Raw genomic sequence first — 25,092 nt, 5'->3', positions numbered from 1 at the left:
GGAGGTGTCGGTTTAGCAGGAGAAAATAATCGGTGAGAGATTAGATTGCTAGCTAAATCTAGCTAGTTTGTAATGGGAAACCTTCGAAAATATCAGGGTATTCCCTAAACTATTTCACGGAACTTAAAACATGTTAAATTTGATTTATTATTGCTAGTTACTGTCTAAAATTGTTACCAAGGTAAAAAGAACCACAAACATGCTTTCTAATTGGATTTTAAAATAAATAATGCGTACTGGTGATACTAAAATGTTACAGAGTTGCCATGACTTTTAATAAAAAAGGTAACAACTCTGGTTTTCAACGATTCAACAAAATTTTTTACAGCCTCGAGGCTGATGAATTGCTGTAATTTCTGAAAGAAGACTTTGTATGGAACAGCTGATTTGTCAATTTTTATAAGCAATATAATATATATCTTTTTATAGGCCAGAGCTAAAAAATCAAATATGTAGCTTTCTAGCTATGGAATTTAGCTTGTTTCCCTTAACGATACACCAGCCATTATCGGAAGCACTGACAAAACAGCTGACAAAACTAAACGGAAATTTTGAGATATTTTCCGGACTTGATTTTCCGCCATGCAGAAGAAGCCCATCAACGCCAACTCGCTGCTGGACAAGCTGCACCGCGGCGCAGTGTACGCCTGCATCGGCGTGACCCTCTACGGCACCTACATCCTGGGGATGCGCTACTACCACTACTACACGGTCATCCGGCCGGAGAAGCAGCAGGCCGAGCTGAAGCTCCTGGACGAGGGGGCCCACGACAAGGCCAAGGAGCTGAAGTACTAGGACCCACCCGCCCATTAATTGTTAAATGTCTGTTAAGCGCAATAAATTGTAAGGAAATGTAAGCATTTTCAGCCGAAAACGCCGGTTATTTGTTGTGTAACCACGGACACGGCCAGCTGGCCAAAGTTGATGGCTATCCGTGGAGCCGGCGGGCTTGCGAGATTCAAGATCTGGCCCTGGAACCTGGTCCAAGCAGACCAACAATGAGCCATTAGCCGTCTGGGCCGTAAATCAAACCGGTCACAATGGGGAATCAATCAATCGACAGCGCAGACTAGAATTAGCCAAGAATTATAATTTAGCTGGCAATCAAAAGTGTTGTCATCTCCGGATCGTGACCAGAGACCAGGCCCCCGATGGCTTCCGCTTGCCCAACGCCTCCCGCTCCGTCCCTCCTCGCGAGCATTCACCTCCAATGCGCAGGGCATTAATATTAAATGATATGATAGCAAAACAATCGCGGGGAGGAGAAGACAATGGCGGAGCCACCCACTTTTGGCAAGAGATGACGAGACGTCGTCGTCGATTGGGAAAATGAAAATGCCGTTTTCCATGCTTCATTCAACAATGTTGCCTCCGGCGTTGCTTCATTCATGACTTGGGAACACGGCGAATCACAAACTGCAATTGCAAATCTCAATTTGCAATTGCCACTGCGGTCAAGGTCGTCCTTCCCTGTGGCGGTACTGGTACTGGTACTGGCTATGGGTAACCAGACCCCGGCAGACGGAAATGATCGATAGCAGGAGGTTAAAAAAAAAACAAAAAAAGATTCTAATTTGTTACAAAAAAATTTGTTTTTTGACCATAACAATGGAAATATTGATCCAATATGGATTGTCATACCTTTCTGAACTCGTTATTAAATTTCCTAACGATTGGCATTTAAACTTTGACATTTTATTTATTTTTATTTTTTCGCAAAAAATCATGGGGTACCCCCTTATAAAAAAATTAAAAATTGTCGAAAATTTTATTTTTCCAAAATCACACGGAAAGTGTTATGGATTTATTGCAAATTTTGTTATCTTTTCAAAACAGTATGCATTTTTGGTGTAGGACCATTTTTGGCCAAGTTACACCAAAAAAACCGAAAGAAAAAATTCCAATTTTTGTCAAAAACTGAAATCTCGAATTTTGCAAAAAAAAACAAGGCAAAAACTACTGATTTAAAGTATCGATTGTCATACCTTTTTGAACTCGTTATTAAATTTCCTATCGATTGGCATTTAAACCTGGACATTTTATTTGTTTTTAATTTTTCGAAAAAAATCATGGGGTACCCCCTTATAAAAAAATTAAAAATTGACGAAAATTTTATTTTTCCAAAATCACTCGGAAAGTGTTATGGATTTATTGCAAATTTTGTTATCTTTTCAAAATAGTATGTATTTTTGGTGTAGGACCATTTTTGGCCAAGTTACAAAAAAACTAAAAGAAAAAATTCCAATTTTTGTCAAGAACTGAAATCCCGAATTTCCAAAAAAAAAAACAAATCCGGTTTTGTTGCTAAAACAAAGCAAATACTGATTCAAAGTATGGATTGTCATACCTTTCTAAGCTCGTTATTAAATTTCCTAACGATTGGTATTTAAACTTTAACATTTTATTTATTTTTTTTTTTTCGCAAAAAATCATGGGGTACCCCCTTATAAAAAAATTGAAAATTGACGAAATTTGTATTTTTCCAAAATCACATGGAAAGTAACATGGATTTAATTATTATATTCTAATCTGTTCAAAACAGTTTGAATTTTTGGTGTAGGACCATTTTTGGCCAAGTTACAGCAGAAAAACAAAACGAAAAATTCCTACTTTACGAACTGGGCAACAACCTTTGGCCCAATATACCCCTTCACCCAGGGACCTCTGGTCTCCTCGAAAATCGTGCACTTTGGATATTCTTTCGATAAGAGCTTGGAAATGATCTGGCAGAGATCTCAGCTGGGCTGGCGGCTTAATTAAAAATGCCAAAAGGCTGTCAAACGTGCAATTGTTGATAGTTTTGAATATAATGCCTGGCGCATGCATGAGCGATTCCCACGGGGCTTGTGGCATTTTAATATGTTGCCCAGCTTCTGGACAAACTTGGGTAATGCTCCCTTTTGGGCGCTGTAAACCATCCGATCGGCCAGTGAAAGTGTTATGCGATATACAAGACTCCGAACCGGGGACCTGGTGATTGTGGAACGCATTCAAGAGTCTCGTGTTGCATGTGGATTGCATGGGCATTGCCGCCCTACTTCGATTGCCCAATAAGCCTGGGATCTTAGAATTTCGACTGGTATTGCAATTATAACCGATATCGTTAGTTTCCACGCCCACTCCACTCCGCTCCGCTCCGATCCGCCGGATGAGCGGATGGATGACCTTTTGGCTCTCGCAGCATAAACAATATTCGATTTCAAGTCCTCAACCCGTCATGCATTCAATTCAGCTGCAACAATCGCTGCCGCTGCTGCTGCTGCTGCTGCTGCCGCTTCTGCTGTTGTTGTCAGTTTGCATAATTGCAAACTGTAGCAGCAACAATGAGCCATGCCGGGTGACTATAAAAGCGCCGGGCAACTGGCAGCCATCAACAAACCTCGCCTGGCGCCCAACCCATCGAGTCAACTCGCAACCGAGCAATCTCTAGCAATCCAGTAATCCGGCAATCCAGCAACATCTGCAGCAGCAACATGAAGTTCTTGGTAAGCAGCAGCAGCACAAAGGATAAATCCCGTTCAGGAAAAGCGTCGATTAATGGACCTGTATTTTTTTTCAAGTGACAGTTTAAATAACTCTAAAAAAATGTTTTATTTTAGTGTTACATAAATATTTTACGTTTCACATCGTTTTGCTCAAAATACATCCCTATAAAAGGGAATTTAATGTCAGATTTGGATTAAACAAAAATCTTTTATAAACCTTATATTTTTTTCAAGTGACAGTTTCAAAAAGTGATTTATTTTTTTAATGTTACATAAATATTTTATGTTTCCTATCGTTATGCGCAAAATACATATATCCTTATAAAAGGGAGTATAATGTCAGATTTGGATTAAAATAACTTTTTAAGTGATTTATTTGAAGGCTACATAAATATTTTACGTTTCCTATCGTTTTGCGCAAAATATATCCTTATAAAAGAAAATTTAATGTCAGATTTGGATAAAAAAAAAACATTTTATCCCAAAAAACAAAACAATATCCTTAAAAATACGACCATCATATATGGGTTTTGTATTTTTAAAGCAACAATCATCAAGGCAATACTAAACTACAATCTTTTTTTCTCTGTGCAGTGTGTATTCGTCATCCTGGCCATTTGTCTGGTGGGCACCTGGGCAGCAGTTGCGGAACCCGCTCCCGAGGCCCTGGAACCGGAGCCCGAGTCGGCGGCCGTGGATGAGAAGAAGACGGAGAAGAGGGGCATCTACGGATTTGGCCACGGATATGGAGGCTACGGAGGATACGGCGGATACGGACATGGTCACTACGGCGGCTATGGACTGGGCAGCCCCTACTACGGCGGCTACGGATACGTCCATGCGGCGCCCTACTACGGCGGACACCACGGCTACTATCCGTACCACCATGGGCACTACGGCTTCTACTAGGTACACCACCTGTCCATGATCATAATACATACTGTTTTTTTTCTCGATCGCTTCATGCTCATCACCGCACTATCATACATATATATATATTTGTTTTCGTGATCCATTTGCCACAAAATAAATGTTCTGCAAATAGCTTATATAATGACTTTGAATTTTGAGGATCTTATCATATTTAGCTTGGTACAAATTTTTTTAATAAATTATATATTAGCCCATAAATGTGAAGAAATAAATATATATGTGTGTTCATATACATATTGTATATCCATTGAGCATAATTTATCCAAATATAGAAATGAAAATAATAACACAAGTCACAGTAGTTTGTTTTATACTAAGTTTGAGAGAACAATAATATTTTTGGGAGTGAGAAAACTCAGAAAACCTAGAATTTTGGTTACTTTATAAAGCAGTTAATGCATAAAAATAATTGTTATAAAAAGATATATATCCGTTATTAATAAAAGTGACTGGTATACGAAAGTCACTGTTCTTTTCCCACAAAGTGTGACCAATTGAGAGCAAATGTAACATATGTAAGCTCTCTTCGAATAACTGTTTTCTGATCCACGCTTAAAATTGTTTCCAAATAAAGATGCTAAAACGCGATCTACAGAAGATTACGCTAAAGCTGTCCGATCTGAAGGACTACGAGTTTGCCCGGGAGCAGAACAAAGCCAAGAAGGCACAGCGATCCAGGTTGTCCCAGGATGCCCTAGCCGGAGATGATGCCTCCACTTCGGGGACAACGGCCAGTTGCAGTTCCAATACGGGCACGGCAACGGAAACTGCATCGGGATCGGGTTCAGGATCGGGTTCGGGATCGGGATCGGGATCAACATCTGGATCGTACATAACGGGATTGGGACTGGGCTACCGATCGGATACACCCTCCTCGGCATCGTATACCAATACCACGTCGACGACCCCAACTCCGGCCACCCAGGAGGAGATACTGAGACCCTCGTCCGCCGTCACGGCCACCACCACCACGGGCACCACCAATTCCGGGTCCACGGATGACGTGAGCGTGGCGGCCGTGGTGGATGATACGGATACCATTGACGAGATCAGCGACGACAACTGGGTGGATCTGAATGCGGACACCAACGATACCGTCGATACCCACGAGGTGGAGGAGGAGGAGGAGGACGGGGCCAGGGGAGGCATCTAGGAATCGCCAGGAATTCCGGAAATCCATTATGCAAACATAAAGCAGCTGCAACTGAAGCACCCCTTATCATTCCATTTATCTACTTATTTTCTATTATAATAATAACCTATTGCATGCTCCATTTGCTTACGTATGAATGCATTTTTATTTTTTCTGCTCTTACGTGTGCATTATTATAAGTATATTTTGATAGATTGAAATGGTTATGCTTACCTACAAATAATAAGCAGAATCCTATTAAATTATTGCATAAACAAGAGGGGAGCTTAGCGGATCAAATAATTAGTTGCATGGACAAAACTTTTCTGGGAAGCGGCAATTTTAATTGCCGCTGCCGTTTGCCCTTTTAATGAGGAGAAAATACGTTCGGATTACAGCCAGTTTCAGTCCAGCTGGATGCAGTCCCTAATTGGACAGCCTCACAAGGAGCTTAACAGCCGGGGGCTCTGATATGAAATGGCGATTCAACAAGTGGCTTATGAATGACTAATGACCGATGACCCCTGACCTTATGGTTACCTTATGCCGGTGCAACAAGTGGTTGGTGAGTCCAAAACACATGTTATCCCTGCAACGTGACTAGAGCCCCAAAAAAAAAAGAAAGGAAGGATGGGGGAAAGCTCCTCGGAAAAGCTGAAAAGCTCTCGGGCATCGGCGCTATTTTATTTCAAAATCAAGCCAAAAGCACAGCTCCCGCGGCCAGAATGTTTCGAGGCGGCAGGCTGGCCTGGCCAAAAACGGTGAGTTCAAATTCCTGCGGTTCGGCAGCTCGGCTGTTCGACAGTCCGACGGTTCGACTGTCCGGCCAAAGCGGTTAACGGACAGCGGATGGATACGGACACGGACACGGGTCGCGATTGCCAATTAATCACGCGACACAGTTCGATTCCTTTGCGGTCTAAGTGTTCTTCTTCGTATTTGTCTTCGAGTTTCTATCTCCATTCCCATTCCCGTTCCTATCCGTATCCAAATCCGCATCGGTGTCCGTGACCCAAGGATCGACCGGTCGCATCACGTGCCACGTGCCGGTTCATCGAAAAGTGCAAGGGTAAGTGGCCAAGTGCACAGCGATGGGAAGTGCCCATACGTCCAGTGTTTTATTTTTGAGCCAGACATAATAAATACCCCTTGAAATAACTTTACCTTTTACTATATGTATGTTTAAAAGCGACCCAAAAATAGCTAGGAAATCTACGAAAAATAATGAATAAATGTTTGTAAGTTTTTAGTTTATTCTAATTGTAAATTGAGTTTTAGGTTTAGATTTGTTTGGATATATTACACAAAATCTACCCAAAAAAAAAATGGGCTTTAAAATATCGTTTAAATGAAAACCTCTAACCTTTAGCCTTTGTTACCTTTGTTTTCCCGGATATAGTACTTTTTCGCCATTCGCTACCACAAAGTTTCCACAGCAAATGGGAAACCCTAGGGGTTACTCATAAAATGTAGTCCTTTTCGGTATGCTTTTTCCATAATCCCAGAGCCTAGTGCCGCAACTATACGTAGTGAAAAAAAGAGGCCCTTTCTCGCCATCACTGCATATGCATAACACATTCTAACCGACTGAGAACGTGACGCCGGGGGGCGAACTCAGGTGCATTGATATAACCACCTGTCACACACACACTCGCGGCACGTGCATCGCAGGGAAAGCGAGTGAAAGTGGAAAGTACAGTGACAACAGCCAGGAAGATAGCTTGTGAAAGTTCCACGGATGCTGTGACAGCTCCTTTGATCGTTCCAAATATATATGTAAGATATATGCAGGCAGGTAGAGTCCAGGATTCCCATATCCCATTTCCCTTCCCCCCGCCGATGTTTTAAGTGTAAACTCTGCTGTTTTCGCTCGAGAGCGCATGCCTTTCATTAGTCCGTGCATAATTAGCGAGGGCTCACACGGGAAATGCCACTGTGGCGGTCGCAAAATTAGTACTTGAAGGATATATTTCGGGCTAATGATATGTATTGTAAAAGAAAAATAGGAAATAAAAAATAATGTACCAAGAAATATATGTGTAAACTTTTAAAACTTATTGCTATTATTAAATTAAGTAAATATAAATTTATTATAAAATGATCTGTTTAAATATATTTAGAAATACCTACTACAAAACAACTCCTAAATCTATTCGGATTTGCTTCAAGTTTAATTTGTGGAGAATTTATAGAGATTTGATAGAAATTTTGGAAAAACACCATACCAATTTAATGATTTCAGGAAGGACTATCAAGTTCTGGGGTTCCCCCATATATTTAAACAGATCATTTTATAATAAATTTATATTTATTTAATTTAATATTTATGGCTCCTAGCCAAATGGACTCTGCTGTACGCTTGACCCCCTGCCAAAAGGCTCAGAGTGTTGCATTGCTTGTTTGCCCGTGTGTGCCTGTGCATATCTGATTGTTGCAACCGAAACAGGATGGGATGATGGAGGAGGAGGGCGAATCAACAGGTGGCTGTGGCAAGTCCCGCCCCTTGGATCGACTTTCGTCCTGCCCAGCGCTGCAATATTAATGCGGCCCAGCGCTTCTGACGAGTGCATGTTAAATAGAAGGCGGCGGCAGAGCAAACGACCTGCCCAGATACTAGCTATACTATATAGATATATATATATGTATGGCCTGGGCCCTCCCCCTTTTTTGGCCCCCCTTCTCAGCACTTTTCGCGGCCTTTGCTCTTGGCATTTGCCTGGTTAAAAACCAGTTCTTATAGGGCTTATAAAGCAGGGAAATGGAAAATGGCAATGCGGCATGTTTCGTGGAAAAAAAAACAAGAAAGAAAATTGTGGAAAAAAGTGAAATAACAAAATGGCCGATGCAGACAATTTGCCGCTGATTGCCGAATGTCAATCTTGTTTTGTCAGCTAATTTGCATGCATATTCTCGAGCCGGTACATTATGCCATTTGCCATTTGCCATTGGCCCGCTTTGAGCTTTCCCTGGCAGCTCAATTTTCCGGCTTTTCGCCTGTCTGACGTTGACGTGCAGCGAAGATTCCAGCCCAGAAGTTTCCTTGGCCGTCAGCTGCAATTAAATCAATAGTTGGTGCTACCAACTAGCAAGTAGTTGGCCTATAAAGGGCTCTCGGAATAGATAGGAAAATCGTTACGATCAAAAAAGTTGAGTAAAGTTAATCTTAAGACTAAACTAAAAATTGTAGAAAATTTCAAGATTTTTAAACCATATTTTACACATTATACTGGATAACGAATTGTTTTGTAATTATGTACTCTACTAAAGCGGTCGGCACACACGTACAATAACATTTTGTTTAATATTTGTATGAGTAAATTGCACTGGGCAGATCATCAGAGTAAGTGTGCAGACCGCTGTTCTACGTTATACGTGTGCGAGCAGCGCGCCGGCATAACAAAACCCTATGCTCACTTAATAGGGCGCTGCCGACCGCTGCTCTACTTTAAAGAACCCCAACATTACCAACCTTGTGAACTGAAAACCTTTTCCCTTTTTTGGCCTATAATATGATCAGATAGTTCCATCTCGGTGTGCAGTGATAAACCGATGACGCCAGTTGGGATCGAGTTCCGTTTGGGATTGGGAAAAGGCAAGTGAATGCACCTATTAAAGTAGAATAAGCAAAAGGTGTTTGACACCGATAAGACGCGACTGTCCGGGGATCATTGTCCACGGATCACTAGATCAGCGGATCCGGGGATTGGAGAGGTGGGACTAAGCATAACTAGCGCCATGGAATATTTTACACAGTCACAGAGAAAAAGAGAGAGAACGAGATTCGGCTAGGTATTTATTTGGCTATGGATCGGATCGGTGAGCTATTGACCGAGATTCGTGTAGGTCCCGAGGCTTATCGCTTGTCGCTGTTGCTGTCGTCTTGAGTACACAACAACAGCGATCCGCAATCCGTATTTTCGGGCACTCCGCTGGAGATTACGAGTAACATCCAATAATGAGAAAAACAACAACAGATAGAGGCAACGGAATCGACTGGAACTGGGAACTGTAAATGTAATGGATCCATAGCTCTGCCTCTGGAGGGGTAAAAATAGTTGGGTTTATAAATAGCATCGGCGATTCCAGGAGCGGACTTAGGAGAATCGACTTCGCAGCTCCGCCAGCTTGGAGGCCACATGTTCCCAAATGCAGGTGGGCACAGAAGTCTCCTCGATCTGCGGCGGCGGAGGAGAGATCCCGGACCACGACTCCCAACCCTGGGCAATGGAGGTTCCGAAGGCGATCTTGGACAGAACATATAGGGTGTGAAGCACAGAGATCGCGATGACCGCGTTCTTCACGAAGAACCCAAGCGATCGAGGGTTCGGTGGATGTGGGTCCTCAGTGGACGATGGTATAGCCTCCGGGGCGAAATCTTCATCGGAACCAGCGCCCCTTTCCACAAACCTGGGAACATCTGGTTCATCCGTTCCAGTTCCCATTTCCACCATCAGGGGAAGGGAGCAAAAGGTAACTCCGAACTCAGATGGTATTGTATCCTCAGAATTGGGTTGTTCTGATATCATCATGATATCAGGAGAAGGCAATGGTTCTGCCTTGAGATCCTCCTCCTTAGGAACTTCCTCCTCGGAAACTTCTAGCTGCGGCTCCTCGCCATCTGTTGTCTGACTACCGAGGGTTACGAGCAGCTTGCCACTGTGGACACTGCGGTCGAGTTCCACATCCTTGGTCTCCAGCAAGTCAAAATAAAAGCTCGGCGGCGGTGTCTCATCCTCCAGCATGGGCAGATCCAAGGACATGATCCACTGGAAGAGCTGGACAGGATCGCTGGGCATGCGAAAGTTGTAGCTCCACGACTTTCCGAATGATTCTTCGTGCATTCCAAAGATGGACCTGCGCCAGTTGTATTGGTCATCCAGTTGAGAGAGCTCCATTGCTAAGAAATATACTGTCAGAGGAGAAAGAAAGGTGATATTTTTAGGGAGTAAAAAAAAAGGATAAGCAAAAACCGAACCTGCACTCTCCGTATTGAATGAAATATTTCCAATTTACCCACTGACTGATGAGTTTGTGATGCCTGACAGTTGGCACCTGGGTATTTAGATTCCTGTTCGGGCGCCACTTCGCTCCTTGCAGCAAGTTGAGCCTTCAGTAGCGCTCCATTTCATCTGCCCCGGACTCCACTATCTTATCAACTGGAAATGGGGCGTGGCATGGCCACCCTCGGACTCACTATGCGGAATTGATTCCCATTCCCAATCCCATACCCGTATACCCGTTCCCTTTCCCGTTCCTGTTTATAGAAATAGAAATAGAATAGTCCGCTTCGCAGCGAGGGCGTTATCAATGGCCTGGTATAATCGGTTATCAATATTGTCGCATTACGACAATCAAAAACGAGCAGAGGGAAAAGGGGTTTCGGGGGGTACTATATGTACGTATATAGGATCACGGGTTGGTCGACCAATTCATCTTGGGTGGTGGTCAACCAACCTGTGACCGATTGCCCTCAGTCTAGTCTTGGGGTCTTGTGCTTATTTTTAGCATTAAAAGTCACTATTTGCCCAGCAAATTATGCGATCAGTGCGAATGTTGGTCAATGGAAACTATGGCTTGTCTGTGGTGCTCCTCGGACTGGGGAATCCCGTGAGTGGGGGGAAAGTTGAATATTCCGCTCCATTTAATGCGCATAGAGTATTAACCGTTCGCTGTGGGCCATAAAGAACTCGTCTTATCGCTGACCTTGATTTTTCACTACTTTTTTGAGAAGGTGAGTTCATTCGGTATTTTATGTCAACTGCAATAAATTGCATTCTACAGGATTGATCAAAAAGACAAACAATATGAGTTAAATGGGAAATTAAAAGGTTAAAATTTAAACAAGAAACATATAACAAGTTGGGTTTGTTCCACTGTGCCTTACACTTCTCCCACGGATACAATTTGGAACACACTCTAAAATCTTGTATTATTTGATTTGGTTTTTAAAATATATTGTATTTTTTTGGTAAACAATTTTACCAACCAAATAATAATACTTTCGAATGATGAGTAGAAACTTTAAATAACTGCTTCCGATAGAGTATCATAACGCCCTGCATGGTCTAAGTAGTCTGTTGTATACAATTTGTTATGATTGTATTTTCTTTTTATGGCCGTTGTGATTTCGTTTTACGCACAGTTCAACTCGAGCAAATTTGTTAATTAATATTTAACACTAAGCCCAGAAAGGCGTAAGCATTCAACCCCCCTCCCCAGGTCCACCGCCGAAAACCCGTGTTATTTGCCTATGGACAACAATTGGAAGCAGACAAAAAGAAGAAAACCTGTACAAAAAATTATAAACTGATAAGGTTTCTATAATTCGAAGCGGATTGAGTCCGATCACTTGGTAGCTGGTAGCTGGTAGCTCTCCCGGTCCCAGAGTTCTCTCTATAAGTAATACCCTCCATTCCATATGGCTGACCACTGATAAGGGTCCCAAGAAGAGCGAGAGCGGTGCGAGAAGCCCGGAGAAGAGAAAGAGAGAGGGAGAGTGAGTGTTTTTCAGTGTTTGCTTTTTCTTTGCCGCCGTTCCGTTCCTTCTTCTGCTCGGTCTGCTCGGCATTTTGCTCTTACACAGTTCGCATTTAATTTTATTTGGTCGCCTGCTAACAGCGACATCGGTTGCGTCTCGCCAAAAAATAATATCACGCTCCCGGAATTTAGAAGTAAATAAAAGAAAAGTGACAAGCCGTAGTCCGTGCTCAAGCTGTGCTACTAATCAACCGTTCAGTGTGGCCAAATCCTCATAGGCCGCAAGGACCCCCGTCGAGTGTGGCCAGTTGCCAAGGACCTCTTACGTTAGCTGCCATAACAAAAGCATTAAACCGCGATACGATCAGTCGGCCAATCGATTCCATTCAGTTTTATTGAACACTCAACGCCCCGTGCAATCCATAATCTCAACGATTGGACAATTGCAACTGTAACGTGAAGAACACAAATTGTCAACAAAGTCGTAAAAATATTCGCACACTCTGGCAATAAAGTAAATGAAACAATAAAACAAATAGGGCAAAAGCAGCTAATTGATTGCCAAATAGGAGTAAAGGTAAGTCGGCTGGATCAGATAAGGATAAGTGGGATTAGGATTTAATGCTCCGCGTTGGAATTATCACATCTGAACTGATCTGATCGGATCATCTCTCTGTTTTCTGTGTCTGTTTCCCCCGAAAAGCAAAGTGCAATCGCCCTGGAGAGCAAAACAAAAACGGAGAACCATCCAAATATCGAGAATGCACTTTTCTTCGAAACTATTTTTAAACGGATTTGCTTCTTTATTTTCGGCTTTTTCGGTTTTTGTTGTCTGTTGTCTGGTTATCTGGTGTGTGGTGTGCCTATAGACATAGAACGTGGGAGAGAAAAAGCGCAGAAAGTGCATTCGTTTATCGCTTAACAGGTGGCCGTGATCGATATTGATAGCTCCCGATATTGATATTGACTAAATGCGAAGGTTTAGAGCCGTGTTGACAAGATCGTTGAGAAAGATTGATCGGGATCAGGGCGAAAAGTGGGAAGATTAAATGGAGGTGTACGTGAGTGCATGAATTATAAATATGAGGCAAGGGATGGGCATCGAAGTGTAGTGAAATATTTTAGTTATTTTGCAATAATTAAATAGCAACTCCTGAATTGTATACCTTTGACGAAACCCAATAAAGAAGGTGGAAACCCTTCTCTCTTCCCCTTGAAATCCGGTTAGTGGGTCAGTATCTTTCCCTGACCAGGTTCAACAGCCTGGTAGTCAGGTGGATCTGATTAATGGGAGGTCGATTCCCACTGGGAAGTGAGCACAAAGTAAGTCCAAGGCCGAGGCAATTAAAAATCCGTGACCGCAAAAGCTGAAATTCATTTAGTGCCAAGCAAAGTGAATTAATTTCATTTTCATAATAAACAAAGTGCGAATGACCGATGCACAACGGTTTTTCCAGCTGAGATGCAGTTTGAACCGGGCAAGGATAACCGGGCCGTAAATCTGAGGAGACAAAGCCCGCTGGGAGTGTAATTAAGCCATCCTCGTAATTCTCATAATTAAAGAGTCGAGAACTGGCAGAGGATGATGCGGTTCAGTTCATATAGAGGGGGTGAATAATTTGCATGTCACATGCAAGCGTTCTCTATCGCTTCTTTTTTATTTGGCAACTCGCATTTGTTTGTTTTGCTGCTGGTGGTTCAACGACACTTGCTAGCCACCCAAAACACCCCCAGAAAAAGAACAATAACAGAAACCACACACTAGAAAAAAATGGGATTACTTTAAGAGCTTAATAAAATTTTTATTTATTTAATAAATTTATAATATTGCCTAAAAATATATATTAAACCCATGAAACATATAGAAATAATTATGATAATTTATTAATTGAAATTTCAACATTTCTCTCAGTGCACTCACGTAATCGAACAGTTCGTGTTGCTCTTGCTTTCTTGGTTGCTGATATTGCATTTTGCTTACTGCGCACATTTGGTCACATTTTTGGGGCTATCACTCGGCTTTCACACTCATAATGCATAATGGCTACATGGGTGCATGGGTGTGGGTATGGGTATGGGTCAAGGGCAAAGTCTCCTCCCAGTGGCCCCCATCCGATGGCCGAGTGACTGAGTGCATCCAGTCCGAGTGCTATCGCTTTTTCGCTTTCGAGGAGGGGTACTGATGTCGCTGCCAGGCGAAAGTGCAAGATAAACAAGTGGAGGGGGCAGTGGAATAGTAGAATCGAGCAGTAATTACCCGATTACGATCCAGTTAGCAACCGGTTAAAAACATACTTTTATTTCAGGAATTTAAGCAACTCAGTTGAATATATAGGCAAGGATCATTTCATTTTAATATTTTTTTAATGAATAATAATTGAAACTATAAAGCTAACGGTAATCACAAAAACTCAAATAAATTAATACCTCATAATAATAAAATACTTTATTATGAGTAATTAAATAAAATGTTATCACAAATAACTCATCCCTCAGATAATGTAAAAGATTAAATATTCCTAAACCTATTAAATAGTGCTTTCTATCCTTTAATTAAGCAGATGAGTGGCGGTCAAGTGGGTTGATTTTCCATAATTTGTAAACTCCGCAAAGACATCCAAATTTGCTTTGGTCAATCCCGCCAACGTTGCGTATGCGCAATCTCTTTGTCGGCAATCAGATGAAACGTTTTTGGCACGAAACTCTGAATGTCACGGTGATAATGTGTATATGTGATAATGTTGAATGCCGAATTTCTTAAAATTCTATTCTGGAGGTAGGAGCCATTTTATAGGCTCTAATTCTGCGTTGATTTGATTTGTTTTGTTTTAATTGCCTTTGATTGCACAAAAGAGCGACGCCGACGGATGAATCATGCCATCCGCAATCCGCATAAGTTGGAGATGCTGGGGATGCGTTTCCTGTTGACTTATAGCTAGCACTATTTAGTATAGTGAAACGCCCCCCTCTGCCGACGACCATGCCTCGATTGTTCGCCTCTAATCAATTTTAGGTTGAGTTTTAGCTTTTGTTCATGCCTGGCTCTCATTGTAATGTGTGTGCATATCAAGTGCCTGCTGATATGGCTTTGGAAAAAGTGAAATAGCATTTGTTTTTGTTCGGTCTGGGGGGAAATTCCGCCCCTTCCCCTTTTTCCACATCATCTGCTTTATCACGTCACAATTATCTTGCGGCATTGTTGCAACTTTTGCGCTTTGTTTTCAGTCGACAGAAACGCAGCAATAACAACGATGATTGAGCAGGCAGCATTTCTGGAGATACATTTGCTTATAGGTTATATGTGCATATAGAATATATTCTATATTCTATAGTCTGTGTTCGATATGCCGTATCTATTTGTGGGCTGCAGCCGAAGAGTCGAGAACAAAACAGAACGGCGCAAAATAATCGAAAGTAATTCACACTTTGGTCATTGATTAGAGTCGTCTGTATACTAAGTATACTGAAAAGAATGTTGGTAGTATATTACCAATTAATTCTTTAATAGTTCGCGAACTCTTTGCCGCATAAACGAAAGACTTTCCGTGCTGATTGCTGGGGGTCCGAATAGCGAATCTTCCATAGTCTACAGCCTGTAGTCGGGTGTTTTTCTGAGCTTGGCCTGATAAGCCGAGTGCTGAAATACTATATATAGTATAATGATACTTCACCTTTCTCCTCTCACCGCTTCTTGTTTATACGATCGGCGGACAATGGAAATCGGAGAGGAGTAGGAATCGTAATAGGAATTGCCAAATAACGCTGCTGATAGAGAGGGGCGGACTGGGTGGGCGGGGTCAGGAGGTCAAGAGGTCAAGAGGTCACTGGCAGCCTGATAACCGCTTTAATTTGGTTTGATTCGCCTGTGTAATAATATATTATTTCAATAAGTTCAAGGGATTGCTAAAATATTTCCACAAAGTCTATTATTAGGTTGAAGCATTTAAACTATATTTGCTTTGGAAAAATAAAATCTGTTTTGGTTGTTTTCAGCCGGTTCAATGTATTTCGGTTGAACTCGCCTGATAATCGGGGCAGACACACCAACAACACAGCGACAACATCCTCTTCATCACGTGTTTTCAATATTTTAAAGCTGGGCGGGGCATTAATTAATTGACTTTCCTCACAAGACTACATGTATTCTAATTGCTCACCGAATCCCTTTCGTTTCAGTTGGCGCAACATGAGCCGCTGGCTTTAAGGAGACCATCCAGCAGCAGCAGGTGCAACATTCAGCAGAAAGGAGAGGAGCAGGACCAGGTTCATTTGGGAACAGGAAACAGGGAACAGGAGCAATAAGCCCAGGGCGATACCAACAAAATGGTTCACGGACCACCGGCTCGCAGAAAATCGCAGCAGCAGCATGAACATGAGCATGAGCAGACCTGCGAAATGGATCTCGAACGACAGCCAACTCCACCGGATGGAGGATGGGGATGGGTGGTCGTCTTTGGCTCCTTCATGATACACATAGTCAGTAAGTGAAAGTCTTTCCCCAGCCAGTCGGGTAGTAAAAGTGCAAAGTGGGGAGTATGTAATCTAACCTGAAGAGGAAACAGTAAAAGATCTTAGTTATATTAACCACTGATTGAGAAATTCACTGATAGGATGTTATTATTATATTATATTTCCTTATAACAGGAGTTATTTGAGCCAGTCGGGGAGTTAAAGTGGAATACAGGTTGTATGTAATCCAACCTGATGAGAAAACAGTTAAAGATCCTATCCGTTGTTCCGGTTAAATTAACCACTGATTAAGATTATTATTCTTTTATTAAAATTTCCTTAAAACGGGAGTTATTTGAGCCAGTCTGGGAGTAAAAGTGGATCATAGGTTGTATCTAATCCAACCTGATGAGAAAACAGTTAAAGATCCTATCCGTTGTTCCGGTTATATTAACCACTGATTGAGAAATTCACCGATAGTTTATTATTATTTTATTAAAATTTCCTTTTAACAGGGGTTATTTGAGGGGTATTCCCCAGTCGCTAGCCCGTTAGCCCGTTTTGAGTTTCAATTAGGCACATCGGTGGACCCGTGGAGCTTTTCGCCCGGGGAGGAGGACTTGACCAACTGGTGTTGGGTAACTGAAAACAGGGAATGGGAGAGGGAAACTCATGCCTTTACGGCTGCCATAAATCAAACCCAGCCAAACCAGCCTTGGACTGACCTGGCAACCGAAGTGGCCGAATACTCTTGATTATTCGAGTATTTCATGGATTTTTTTTTTGGGGATCGTAAATACTTTAAGCACACCTCTAGCCTAATCGTCGGAAATCAGAGTGTTTTGTGTTCAGCCGGGATAGATTGGGAGTGGGACTTATCAGGCTTGGACCTTGCCGATATCACTATCCGATATGGCCGATAGGGGGCTGATTTACGAGGGGGGAGGGAGTGTGTAGATCTAGATTAACCGGAGGTGGAGGTGGAGTACAGTCGCCACTTGAGCCGTACAACTGTCAATTGGATGATAATTGTGGCCAAGTGTCCAGTCGGTGGGCAATCTTATCACCGCTTACCGCCTGTAATTGCCCGGCCACGGAAATAGTTTGGCGATCCTGATAAAATTGGGAGCCGTAATTAATTGCCAACTAAACTGATTTATGGCCTGTCAGAAAGAGCCGGGCGCTTGGTAACCAGTTTGATCGAACGAGAACCGCTTTGAATGGGAATTTTAGGGGTCTACTTTCAGGGATCCCTTCTAATCTTCCTTTTTTCCCACAGCCGATGGCATGACCTACTCCTTTGGCATCTTCTACAATGAGTTCCTGGACTATTTCAACGAGGGCAAGGGTTATACGGCTTGGATTGCCTCTATAATGGTGGGCGTGACCTTCTCTTCAGGTAAGTGGAAAACATATATGGCCAGCAGAAGTATTACTGCGTACGTGAGCGTCGAAACATCGCAGCGGTAGAGAAACTGACTATCCCGTGTGCGCTGCCTCTGCTGCCACCACTGATTTGGTAAATAGGTTTATATAAAATAATATGTGATCTATATAGGACCCATTTCATCGTCCTTTGTGAACCGATATGGCTGTCGGGCGGTGACCATTGCGGGTGCCATCCTGGCCGCCAGTTGCATCATCGTGAGCATGTTCGCCCAGAATGTCCTCACGCTGATCATCACGATTGGCTTTGGAACCGGCCTGGGCTTCGGCCTCATCTACCTGCCGGCCATTGTGAGTGTGACGCAGTACTTCGAGGCGAAGAGATCCCTGGCCACGGGCATCGCAGTCTGCGGCTCCGGATTCGGAACCTTTGTCTTTGCCCCGCTCACCGAGTACCTGATTGGCAACTATGGGTGGCGCGGAGCGATGCTGATCATCGGTGGCATCGTGCTCAACTGCATCATCTTCGGTGCGATGTTCCGTCCCTTGGAATTGGGGCCATCGCCGGCAGCACAGACGCCCCCCAATACGCCCAGCACTCCCAAGCTGGGCAAGAAGTCGGCCATTATCGATGGAAATACCACGCCGGCGGAACTGGAGCCCCTGAAGATTCTGCCCAAGGATCAGTACCTGCAGTTGCCCCCAGTTTCGGGAGGAGGAGGAGGAGGTGCCCTCTGCCGATCCAACAGTGTGGGTCACAACCTCAAGCCCAGTTTGGTAAGAGAGTCTAGATTTGGCCCTTGAAGATCCATTTATTAATGTATGTAAATTGTGATAGAACAACAATTCGAATGGCGCCGTCAATGGGCAGGGAGTGCCCACTTTGGTCACGCCACCGCAGGCGGTGGTTAAGAGCACCAGCAACGATGACATCGCCAGGAAGTGTCACAGCCAACTGCAGCTGACTCCGCTGCGGGACGCCCATCGGGAGCGGAGTGCCAGTGGCACCATGTACCGCCCAGATGCCCTCTACCAGGTGTGTGTGCTGGATATTTGTCCAGGTGTCCAGATGGAATGTAGTTTATTTCTCGTGTCCGCAGGGTTCGCTGCACAATCTGCCCGACTATGTGAGCTCCAGGAACGACCTGAACCGCTCGATGTCCGGATCGGGAGTCATCAAGCGGTACGGTTCGCTGCGCCAGAGCAACAATGTGTCACAGAGTCAGGTGAGTCTGGGGGAATACAAGTAAACCAGATTATATTTGTAGTATAGATTTGCTAGAACATGATATAGTATTCTTGAGTAGACTGCTTTCCTATATAAGACTGGTTATACTCTAGATTAGCAGACTCACCCCCGAAATTCGCAAAAAATTATCCTCAATGGACAGCGATTAAAATTATTTTATACATTTTTTTAAAACAATTTATGAACATTGGAAATTATGGTCAAAATATGGAATGTCATACCTCGTTGAGCATGTAATAAAACTCCCAATCAACGGATTTTTTTTGCGAATTTGGGGGATGAGTTCGCTAATCTAGAGAATTACCATAAGACTTACCAAAAGTGTTCCTTGTATATAGATAGCTCGTATATTTAAGCATCCTCGTTGTAAGTTCTTATAAAGTGGCCTTGAAAATCAATACTTCTTTGGTTTGAATGGGTAAAACGACAACAACACGTGTTCCTTGTGGTTTTTATGAAATATAAGCTTTATGGAATAAATGACATATTGTTACTTTCAAAGATAAATATTAATTTTAGGAAGACTACTTTGTTTTCAGAAGCTTCATTGTAAGACTCACCATATGGTTAGCACCTTGTTGTATTCAAGCAAATCCCTTAGTGTGTTTCCAGGTGAAACAATTAAATGTAGAAAAATATATAAGTGGTGAAAACGGCTCCCTGGTCACATGGCTTCTCAAGCCGAGGCTTTGGAAAGGTAATCGAAAAAAGTGTCTTAGTTATGATGGGGCAATGAGTAGCGGGTCCACTTGCAGTCCTTGGGTCTGGGGTGAAAGAAGGGGAGCTTCCGGTACGAGTGGTCCTCCAGCAAAAAGGAGCGCACCTCGGCTAGCATATCTTTGATCCAGCCCTGCCAGGAGTAGTCGACCCTACGACACGCAAAGGTCTGCTCGTGGACCTCGTAGGTGAGCATGACCAAATGGATGACGGTCACCACCGTAAGGCAGCTGCCCAGGACTAACAGAAAATCATCGCTGGGCCACAAAAGCCACTGGATCGGGCGAAGAGTCTCGCGAATGGCCAGCATCCAGAAGGGCGTGTTCTCAACCTCCCAACGGACCGCAGGAATTTCAATGGGCTCCCGCCTGTTGAACTCCCACACCCACTGCTCCATATCAATCCTACCTTCATGGCCATCGTCCTCCTCCTCCTCCTCCTCCTCCTCTGTTTCGTCCTCTTCTTCGTCATTATCAATATCCATATTTTGCTCTTCATCTGTATCAATCTCGACAAATTCATCTAAATGATCTTCAAAGTATTCATATTCCTCCTCAACCTCCTCAGCATCATCATCATCAACATCTTCTTCAACTTCCGAAACTTCCGAAACTTCTTCTTCTACTTGAACTTCCTCCAAATCTTCAGCTTCCTCATTCTCATCCCAGCGAACGACTGGATTGTCATCCTGGGGAATGAGAGCATTCTCATCCCCGCCAATGGGCGCATCCTCCTCCTGGTAAATGGCCGCCATCTCTTCCCCGCCAATGGGTGCATAATCGTTATCCATGATATTCATTATATTATTATTCACGCTTTAATTTCAACTTAGGTTAGCAAAAAATCAAAAATTATAACAAAAGGTAAAGTTAGTATAATTTTAGTCGAGACTGAGCGGTTACAACTTCGTTGTGCTATTTCTTAGCAGACTTTAGATTCAACTCGCCTTAGTTTACCAAAAACACAGGAATTATATAGAAAATAAAAATAGTTAAAAGGTAGTGAAGCTACAATACAACTTCGTTTGTTATTCCAAGCTGACATCAAATTCAACTCTACTTAAGTTACCAAAAAAAAAAAAACAAATTATAACAACTAGAAAATCAGAGGGCACTAATCTAGAAGAACTGCGACAAGTAGCTCCTCCAAATCCAGAGGATGAGCTTGTAGAGCAGGAAGAGGCGGAACAGCCGGTAGAGGAAGACCTTACTGAAAGAGGGATTTTAGTTTAAAGTAACCAATATTATAGCGGGTACCCACGTTCGCAAGATAATCTTGGAGCGGCCCAGAGTTTTTGGATCCTCGCGTAGCAAATGCGTTCGGATGCTGAGGAGCATTTCGCCGCAGGATTGGATGATCAGTCCATGGATGTCCGGGTGCTTGAAGGCGTCCAAGTTAAAGGGGGTGCTGGGTTCCAGAGGTTTAAAGTTCAGAGATGAAAGAAGTGATAAAAGACTCTAATCCGCTTACCCGGCGTTCTCCTCGGACAGCAGCTCCATGTCCGTGACCCCGGGACTGTCGTAGTTGTTGAACATGAAGGGCTGCATCACCTCCAGCGTCTGGTAGGCCTTCCGCACGGCACTCATGAGCACGGGCTTCTGTCCGAAGGTCCTCAGCAGCAGGTCGATGATCATGGCCGGCAGGATCTGCTTGGTGAAGACCAGCAGCTGGTAGACCCACCGCCTGTCCGTGTAGTGACAGCCCGGTATCATCAGGTTCTTCCCGAAGGCCACGTCGCGCCACAGGTCCAGCGTGTCCATCTGCTCGGCAATCTGGGTGAAGGTGTGCGGCACATGGGTGCAGGATGAGGATAAATAGACGGGCAGCTCCGCCGGCGGACCTTTCTGGTAGATCTCGGCTCCCCGCTTCGTGTAGCAGAGCATGCTCTTGATCCCAATGTCCTGCGGCGTGATGTCCAGCCGGATGTCCCTGCCCAGGTAAACGGTCTTCAGAATCCCGGCGCCCACCAAGGCGAACAGACCCATGGCGCCCATCAGTGAGGGCGAAAACCCAGGCGAAGGGTCGTCCACCGCAAAGAGAACTGGGTAAGGGGAATCGAGATATAGTTTGGAATTACTGGATTACTGGATTACCTATGGATGGACGGTAGACTATCAGCGGCAGGCGATGGCGGTAGTCGTTCACCAGGGACTCGGCCAGGTTCTTGGTGAATGTGTACGTGTTCGGGAAGCCCACAATCAGCCTAAGGATGGCCAAAGGATATAGCATAGCATCCATGAAAAGGAAGACTTACTTTCTTGTGAGCGCATTGAGCATCCCGTCGTCTGGAACCTCCTCAAGCAGTCGCAGGCACAGTCGCCAGTCCATCGGCGAGGAGTAGTACTGCAAGGATCAGAGAAAAGGAATCAAACAGGTAACCAGGTCGCCCCAACCCACCTTGGGCTCCACCCGCTGCAAGTAGGGATTGCTGTAGAAGGTGGACACATGGACGAAGGCCCGCAGCTGCGGCAGACTCTCGGCGAACCTGAGGGCCTCCAGGGTGCCGCCGACATTCAGGCGGAGTGCCACCCGCAGTGGCTCATCGAAGCGAACGGTGGCGGCGCAGTGGTAGACCAGCGAAACCCCCCGCATTTGCTCCACCATCGCGGGATGGATGCCCAGTCCCGGCAGGGAGACATCCCCGGGCACCGCCACTATCTTGTCCAGTTCCTGCGGCTTCTCCACGGCCAGGACATGGAAGACGGTCGCCTGGCGCAGGCGGAGGAGCCGCTCCTCCGCCGAGAGCTGCCGGCGAGGACGCAGCAGGATGTAGATGCGGCGCACATTGCAGGAGCGCAGGAGCTTCTCGATCAGCGCCTTGCCCACCACTCCCGAGCCGCCGGTCACGAATATCTCGCTGTCTTTGAAGAACTCCTCCATTGGACTGGGTGACTGGATGGTGATCCACTGCCCAGAGCAGCCCGCTAAGCACTGCCAGCCGGCTGCGTTGGTGAATCCGCTTAACTGAACGTGGACACACGCATATTCATTACCGCCCTCATTTGCTTAACATGAGCATTGCATTTCCATGCTAATTTCGGGCTCAATTCGGCTGGGGATTAATGGGGAGGAGGCGGTTGACAGTGACCCTCGTCTGGGTGATCCCGAAACTTATATTTGGGCTACCTCAAAGGGGGTAACATTGGCCCATTTCTAATTCATAGTCATGTTATAGAGAGGTCTAAGGTCTACCAGTTCTTCTCTTCTTATGAAATGTCTTATTTCTTATCTAATAATATAGAACTTTATGATATTATTATTTATTTTTATTTATTATTATTATACTAGCACAGCAACTTTACACTTATATTTGTAGCACTAGTCACATTGAATTTGAACTACTACTTATTACTAACAATTTTGAACTAGACATATGTTACTTTTATTATTTTCATATATTATTACGTTGGGATTGATTAATATTTTATGATAATTATTATTATTTTGACTTTAGTTTAATTATACCTACAAACTTATAAACTTAAACTTAAACTTATACTCCTATTTCCAGGAGGAGACCAAATGTTGCGGCTGCATCACCTGCTCCAAGGAGACCCGCGACACCTTCGCCGAGATGATGAACTTCTCGCTGCTGAAGGACGTGATCTTCGTGATCTTCTCGGTGTCCAACTTCTGCACGAGCATCGGCTTCAACGTCCCCTACCTCTATGTGGCCGCCTACGCGGAGACCCTGAACATCAGCAAGACGGAGGCCAGCTACCTGATAGCCACCATCGGGGTGGCCAACACGGTGGGCCGCATAATCCTGGGCTACATATCGGACAAGCCGTGGGTCAACCGCCTGCTGGTCTACAACGTCTGCCTCACAGCCTGCGGAATTTGTAAGTCTGCCTATTTATTTATTAATTTTTTTAATTTATTTATTTATTTATTTATTTATTTATTTATTTATTTATTTATTTATTTTTTTTTTATTTTTTTATTTAATTATTTATTTATTTATTTATTTATTTACCTATTTACTTATTTACTTATTTATTAATTTATTTATTTTTTTTATTTATTTTTTTTTATTTTTTTAGCCACTGCCATGGTGCCGCTGTGCCATGACTACCAGTCGCTGGCCTTCTACTGCATCGCCTTCGGCTTCACGATCGGCGCCTATGTGGGCCTGACCTCGGTCATCCTGGTGGACCTGCTGGGCCTGGACAAGCTGACCAATGCCTTCGGGCTGCTGCTGCTCTTCCAGGGCATCGCCAGCTTTATTGGACCGCCCATCGGAGGTGGGTGTAGATCGTAGATCTTTGTAAAGAATAAGAAATAATGATCTCTGCTTTATAGGTTGGATGTACGATCTGACGGACTCGTATGCGCCGGCCTTCCTGATGGCCGGACTCATGATCGCCATCAGCGGCGTCGTGATGTTCGCCATTCCCCCGCTGCAGCGACTTCAGGCCGGGAAATCGGAGCAGAAGCACCATGCCGAGCACCTAGCCCTAAGTTAGTCCACCTATCCTCCCATCCTTAGCCCTCCACGCCATCGTCCGCCCCCCTTATTTTTGTTTATAACCATTTCCAATTCTTTTTTTTTTGTTTTTTTTCTATTGTAACTATAGATCTAGAAATCTAGACATCTAGAAACTATAAACGCACGTCACTTGGTTAGGTTAAGACCTAGTTCTAGGCCAGACATGTATGTATGTGTGTATGCCACAGCTAGAGCATATCCGATTATTAATGTATAGGCAACTACCCCTGACCCCTGAACCCTTGAACCCTTGAACCCAACCCCAAACCTCCCAAAACAAATGTATAACCATACGTATATCCAACTGTACTAGGGAAATTATTGTTATTCTATTATGACTGTATGCCTGTGCGTGTGTCTGTCTGTGTATACGCCATTAAAGAAAGCTTTTGTACAACCACAAAAAACAAAAAAAAACTAGAGGTCTATTTGAAATCGATTAGCTGGAAAGCCACATATGGTCGCAAAAAATGGGATGCATTAAAAATAAAGGTAGGTAAAGGGAACATTACCAAATATCTCTAGATTTAATATATGGTAATTAATAATGGTAATCAATTTGTAAAGGTTTATCGTTTACAATACCAAATATCTCTGGATTTTTAGATTATAATAATCATTTTCTGGTGATTTAATAGATGGTAATTAATAATGGTAATCAATTTGTAAAGGATTATCGTTCACAATACCAAATATCTTTGAATTTTTAGATTATAATAATCAATTTTTGGAGGTTTAATAGAATAATGAATTTTTAAAGCTTAATCGTTTACAA

At 43.6% G+C, this 25,092-nt stretch overlaps 7 protein-coding genes across 7 annotated transcripts; 4 read left to right on the top strand and 3 right to left on the bottom strand.

The window, feature by feature from the left end:
• Positions 1–494: 494 nt before the first annotated feature.
• Positions 495–874, top strand: LOC108056405 (uncharacterized). The gene has a single exon (XM_017140184.3). It carries the CDS (start codon positions 583–585, stop codon positions 793–795), a length of 213 nt encoding a protein of 70 aa, XP_016995673.1. The 5' UTR covers positions 495–582; the 3' UTR covers positions 796–874.
• A 2,517-nt stretch (positions 875–3,391) lies between these two features.
• On the top strand, positions 3,392–4,433 carry LOC108056402 (keratin-associated protein 19-3). Its single transcript, XM_017140182.3, has 2 exons — positions 3,392–3,485; positions 4,080–4,433. Exons 1-2 carry the CDS (start codon positions 3,474–3,476, stop codon positions 4,392–4,394), a joined length of 327 nt encoding a protein of 108 aa, XP_016995671.2. The 5' UTR covers positions 3,392–3,473; the 3' UTR covers positions 4,395–4,433.
• A 479-nt stretch (positions 4,434–4,912) lies between these two features.
• Positions 4,913–5,704, top strand: LOC108056401 (period circadian protein). The gene has a single exon (XM_017140181.3). It carries the CDS (start codon positions 4,993–4,995, stop codon positions 5,569–5,571), a length of 579 nt encoding a protein of 192 aa, XP_016995670.2. The 5' UTR covers positions 4,913–4,992; the 3' UTR covers positions 5,572–5,704.
• Positions 5,705–9,335: 3,631 nt separating this feature from the next.
• On the bottom strand, positions 9,336–10,675 carry LOC108056404 (uncharacterized). The gene is made up of 2 exons (XM_017140183.3): positions 10,526–10,675; positions 9,336–10,459 (listed from the first exon to the last, which is right to left on the bottom strand). Exon 2 carries the CDS (start codon positions 10,443–10,445, stop codon positions 9,645–9,647), a length of 801 nt encoding a protein of 266 aa, XP_016995672.2. The 5' UTR covers positions 10,446–10,459; positions 10,526–10,675; the 3' UTR covers positions 9,336–9,644.
• A 1,454-nt stretch (positions 10,676–12,129) lies between these two features.
• Positions 12,130–24,837, top strand: Mct1 (Monocarboxylate transporter 1). Its single transcript, XM_017140195.3, has 9 exons — positions 12,130–12,604; positions 16,204–16,507; positions 17,756–17,875; positions 18,035–18,639; positions 18,701–18,898; positions 18,963–19,088; positions 23,340–23,670; positions 23,872–24,072; positions 24,131–24,837. Exons 2-9 carry the CDS (start codon positions 16,351–16,353, stop codon positions 24,292–24,294), a joined length of 1,902 nt encoding a protein of 633 aa, XP_016995684.2. The 5' UTR covers positions 12,130–12,604; positions 16,204–16,350; the 3' UTR covers positions 24,295–24,837.
• Positions 18,955–20,896, bottom strand: LOC138913814 (VID27-like protein). Its single transcript, XM_070218663.1, has 3 exons — positions 19,672–20,896; positions 19,428–19,577; positions 18,955–19,094 (listed from the first exon to the last, which is right to left on the bottom strand). Exon 1 carries the CDS (start codon positions 20,625–20,627, stop codon positions 19,827–19,829), a length of 801 nt encoding a protein of 266 aa, XP_070074764.1. The 5' UTR covers positions 20,628–20,896; the 3' UTR covers positions 18,955–19,094; positions 19,428–19,577; positions 19,672–19,826.
• Positions 20,902–22,759, bottom strand: FarO (Fatty acyl-CoA reductase in oenocytes). Its single transcript, XM_017140196.3, has 6 exons — positions 22,226–22,759; positions 22,083–22,171; positions 21,922–22,031; positions 21,299–21,869; positions 21,089–21,235; positions 20,902–21,037 (listed from the first exon to the last, which is right to left on the bottom strand). Exons 1-6 carry the CDS (start codon positions 22,706–22,708, stop codon positions 20,947–20,949), a joined length of 1,491 nt encoding a protein of 496 aa, XP_016995685.2. The 5' UTR covers positions 22,709–22,759; the 3' UTR covers positions 20,902–20,946.
• Positions 24,838–25,092: the final 255 nt, after the last annotated feature.

Source organism: Drosophila takahashii, chromosome X, assembly GCF_030179915.1.
Source record: "Drosophila takahashii strain IR98-3 E-12201 chromosome X, DtakHiC1v2, whole genome shotgun sequence".
Classification (NCBI taxonomy): domain Eukaryota; kingdom Metazoa; phylum Arthropoda; class Insecta; order Diptera; family Drosophilidae; genus Drosophila; species Drosophila takahashii.
Note: the sequence above shows the minus strand (reverse complement) of the source record. Positions and strands in the feature narration are given on the sequence as shown.

Bases quoted from the DNA above. Each gene is read 5' to 3' on its own strand.
- LOC108056405 (XM_017140184.3), top strand. From the start codon at position 583: ATGCAGAAGAAGCCCATCAACGCCAACTCGCTGCTGGACAAGCTGCAC.
- FarO (XM_017140196.3), bottom strand. From the start codon at position 22,708: ATGGAGGAGTTCTTCAAAGACAGCGAGATATTCGTGACCGGCGGCTCG. The intron at 22,172-22,225 runs GTGGGTTGGGGC...TGATCCTTGCAG, and splicing joins TGCAGCGGGTGGAGCCCAAG to TACTACTCCTCGCCGATGGA. The intron at 21,870-21,921 runs GTAATCCAGTAA...CCCCTTACCCAG, and splicing joins AGTCTACCGTCCATCCATAG to TTCTCTTTGCGGTGGACGAC.
- Mct1 (XM_017140195.3), top strand. From the start codon at position 16,351: ATGGTTCACGGACCACCGGCTCGCAGAAAATCGCAGCAGCAGCATGAA. The intron at 17,876-18,034 runs GTAAGTGGAAAA...TGATCTATATAG, and splicing joins GGGCGTGACCTTCTCTTCAG to GACCCATTTCATCGTCCTTT. The intron at 18,899-18,962 runs GTGTGTGTGCTG...TCGTGTCCGCAG, and splicing joins GCCCAGATGCCCTCTACCAG to GGTTCGCTGCACAATCTGCC.
- LOC108056404 (XM_017140183.3), bottom strand. From the start codon at position 10,445: ATGGAGCTCTCTCAACTGGATGACCAATACAACTGGCGCAGGTCCATC.
- LOC138913814 (XM_070218663.1), bottom strand. From the start codon at position 20,627: ATGAATATCATGGATAACGATTATGCACCCATTGGCGGGGAAGAGATG.
- LOC108056401 (XM_017140181.3), top strand. From the start codon at position 4,993: ATGCTAAAACGCGATCTACAGAAGATTACGCTAAAGCTGTCCGATCTG.